At 45.0% G+C, this 3,876-nt stretch overlaps 1 protein-coding gene across 1 annotated transcript; it reads right to left on the reverse strand.

The window, feature by feature from the left end:
* Nucleotides 1-1,971: 1,971 nt before the first annotated feature.
* Nucleotides 1,972-3,297, reverse strand: LOC308086879 (protein LSM14 homolog A-like; the record flags this gene model as incomplete). Its single annotated transcript, XM_080430522.1, has 1 exon — nt 1,972-3,297. The coding sequence occupies one exon, from the start codon at nt 3,295-3,297 to the stop codon at nt 1,972-1,974; it is 1,326 nt and encodes a 441-aa protein (XP_080286648.1).
* Nucleotides 3,298-3,876: the final 579 nt, after the last annotated feature.

Genomic DNA, 3,876 nt, shown 5'->3' on the forward strand with positions numbered 1-3,876 from the left:
CCCTCTTCTTCTCCCCCCCCCCCCCCTCTTCTTTCTATGGAAACTAACGTTGCGATGGGAACGATGTACAAAAAAGAATTTCACCCACTTTTTTACCTTGTAAACCTGTGATGTGACAATAAAACTGATTCTGATTCTGATTCTGATTCTGATAAGCAAAGAAAAAAAGGGAACACTTATTTGCAAATATTCTTTGCCCGTACTAGACTGTGGAGAAATTAAACTTCATTCTGAAATCTAGCTTGCCTAGATGGGAAACATGAGCCATACATAATCGGTATAATTCATATCTACGATCATCAGCATCTCAGGACAGATGGCATGAATTCTAAATACAATTTTGAAATTCTGCCTGATCAAGAGTGGAGTAATAATATAGACAGATAATGGTCCATCTGTACCTGTGTTTATGTTACTGATATGAGAAAGGTTAACATGATGCATACAGTGTGAATAACATCACCTTCTTATGAATTATTGTTGAAGTACCTTTTGTACCTGTTGATGTCAGTACTATGTAGATGAGATAAGGGATCTCCCCATATATGGACATGAAAGGGACACAGACAGACAGATGCCGAGATCTCCATATATGGGCATAAAAAGGAGACAGACATATGGAGATCTGTGGATTTATAGATACCGCCAATCCAAATTTCCACTCGGCATATCACTCCTTCAGTTCCTCAGAGGTCCACCAAGTTTGAAGTCGATCGGTCGGACTCCATATTTGGTCAAGGTTCCGGGCTGATTCCAACCTCCATTCACTTCAATTATTACATTATTATATATATAATAAAATTAAAAACGTAGTAAAAAAATATACTATACGGATAATGTGAAAATAAAAAGCATGGAGTAGCTTCCTTGTCCTACTGTCAATGTGCACAAGACATTTGGCACTGATCAGTCCAGCAGTTTGCACACACACAGACTCTTGCTAGATGACTCGTCATGCAGACTACTGAATTTTCCTAAACCAATCACAAGGGATCTCCACCCCCACCTCCGACTCTCATTGGAGGGTACTTTTTGTACCGAATAAATCCTAGGTTCACATTACAACACCAGACCAAGAGAGGCAGTCCACTCAGAGAGTGGGCGGGGTCTATGGTCTGGAACCAGCCTATAGAAGTTCTACAGTATTCACTCTGACAGCAGATAATCTTTTTCTTTGCTTTCATACGTGTCTGAAGATACATAAACTAAAAAACGAAGTTAAATATGAAATATAAAAAAAACAATAAAATACAGTATGTGGAAAGAAGTTGGTGGAGCCACACAAAATGTGGCACTGATCGGTCCAGCTGTTTGCGAGATTATCCCCGGACAAACAGACAGACACACACACACACACACACACACACACACACACACACACACACACACACACACACACAGACTCTTAGATGGCTAGCTCTTTCAGAGCCATGCCACATGGAAACACAGGAGATGTAGTGAGTGAAAACAAAGAAAACATGGATACGGTGGGTAAGTGGGAGGTTGGATGGTAGAAAGCTGTGACCAAGACCCAATGTGGGCTAATTTGGTGCTGAAGTTACTTTATAGGCTATTATCCCCTCCCCTTCCAGTGACAACAAATCCTCAACAACAAACAAAATATGTCAAAAATATGGATTTATAGGGAAGGGGAGGAGACAAAAATCATTGCTGGAAAAAAAAGATATCCCTCTTGAAATTACTTAAAAACATTATTGAGCCACCTGGTAATTTGCAGAGATCTTGCCATTTTCTCTGACGGACTGCGCTGTCCATTGTTGACACGATAAATGGAAAGGAATTTGCATTCAAGCGGTCTACCCACAAATACACAGCTCGTACCCAATCTTCATTCATTTAGTAAGAAAAGTATGAATCAAATCTAGTTTAATAGCTTTTGCACCTTTTCACTGATTATTAATCCAGCTGTACTATGCAGCCATTTTGTTGTCCTTCCTGTACTCTGGTATGTCAGCAAACTCCCTGGCTGCTTCTGTACCCTGCCCCGGTACAGCCACCGCCTCCATGGGGAGGTGGGCTGTTAGAGCGACCTGTGTCCCTGTGGACACTGATGCCACCACGACCACTGTAACCCAAACGGCCTCGGTTCTGACGTGAGGGGATACCAAACGTCTCAGAGTTCATCCGCCTCTCCTCAGCCCAAGTCTGTCTACGCTCCTTTGGGAACCCCAAGCCTCCAGATTTTTCATTTGCTTTCCTGGTGTCATCATAGGAGGATATGTGGTCAAAGAATGACTTGGACTTGTCATAGTAACAGTTGGGGCCCAGTGGGTCTCCGTTTTCATCAGCATTCTCTTCACTGTTCTGGGTCTCAACGTCTGACTCATCTGTATCCTCTCCAACATTCACCACCACCTTCTCCTCTGGCTTGTCATCTTTCAGCTTCAGTTTGTTCTGAAGCTCTGTATCGACCTCCTTATTGAACTGGGCGTTTGCGCCCTCAAAGTCAAAGTCTTTGTCAAACTTCATGGGTTCGTCGCGACGTACATTGAAACGTCCCCGACCACGGTGGCCACCTCCTCGACCACGCCGGTTAGCCTGATCACCAGCAGCTGCTGTGGAACGTTTAGAGGTATCCCTGCCTTCACCTCGAACCTGATCAGTCTCAGGCTTGCGGGCTTTCTGCACATCTGTGCCCCGTCTGTCCGTGCTGTCCTGATGATGAGCCTTCTGAGCTCCGCGGTTAGCAATGGTATGGACTGTATGGCCATGAGCAGGGTTCCTGCGTCCTAGCCCTGGCGCCAGAGAAGTGAAGCCAGGAGGTGGTGCCAACGAGGTGGCTTGTAACACCTGTGAGCCAATTGCACTGCCCTGGTACTGGGTAGCTGTTGCTGCTGTGCATGGGTCATTCACAAATGAGGGCACTCTAAACAGTGGGTGGTTGAACTGTCTGTATTGGGGAACTGGGCCCATGTTGAAGGGGCCATAGGAACCAGGAGACTGGAATGGGGCTGAGGCAGTGGAAGATGGTGGACCTGAGACCATGGAGGACTGGATGATAGCAGGGTCCTGAAGCAGAGAAGATGTTGGTTTAGGTGGCTCACACACAAGCAGGTCCTTAATGTCGCTTCCTCTGAAGATGATGTACTCAAAGATCTCATCTCTGGGTGGGATGGGCCTATCAGTGGGACGAACCTCTGTGCCAAAAGAACGCACTTTGGCGAGTGCGATGGTGGAATTCTCAGGATCTATAGTATAGAGGATTCCCTCGTAGCGAATCTCTGCCTTTGAGATTAGGCTGATTTTACTTCCCAGATACGGCGTCCCTCCACTCATTGTGACGCACTGTGCCCAACGGTCTGGTCAAATACAACTAATTTGACACCCCAACCTTTAAACTGCACAATTAAATGCAAAGCTATCACTCAACCTTTCTTTAATGTGTGCTTCTTCACCAATTGATTGGTTGAAAAAACAGTTGAAAGACAGTTTAAATGTGATCTCTTCCAAAACTCTACAAAGCGTTATTCTCTCACGTAAATCAAAGTGAGCCTGTAACATGTATTTTATGCTCACCAGTTCTTTGCGTCATTTGATGATGTCACCCCTCCAATGCACTCTGATTGGACAGCGTCAGTCAGACTTAATTCAGCCAGAGTTCCCTAATCAATATTTCTATGGCATGGCTGTGTTGGAGGCTAGCGTCCAGAAGAAGTCTAGTCTCTGTTAAGTGCCTGTCGTGCGTGTGTCAGTGTCCGGGGCTAATTTCGCAAACTGCTAGACCAATCTGCAGCACATTTCTTGTGCATGCAGTCATGGAGTACGGAGTCACAACAAACTGACGGCATCAATAAGACATCAGTCTTGCCCAAATATGGAGTTCCAACTTGACCTCAATTATTGACCAGTGACACC

Source organism: Gymnoscopelus braueri (assembly GCF_963280865.1).
Source record: "Gymnoscopelus braueri genome assembly, chromosome: 6".
NCBI classification, from domain to species: Eukaryota; Metazoa; Chordata; class Actinopteri; order Myctophiformes; family Myctophidae; genus Gymnoscopelus; species Gymnoscopelus braueri.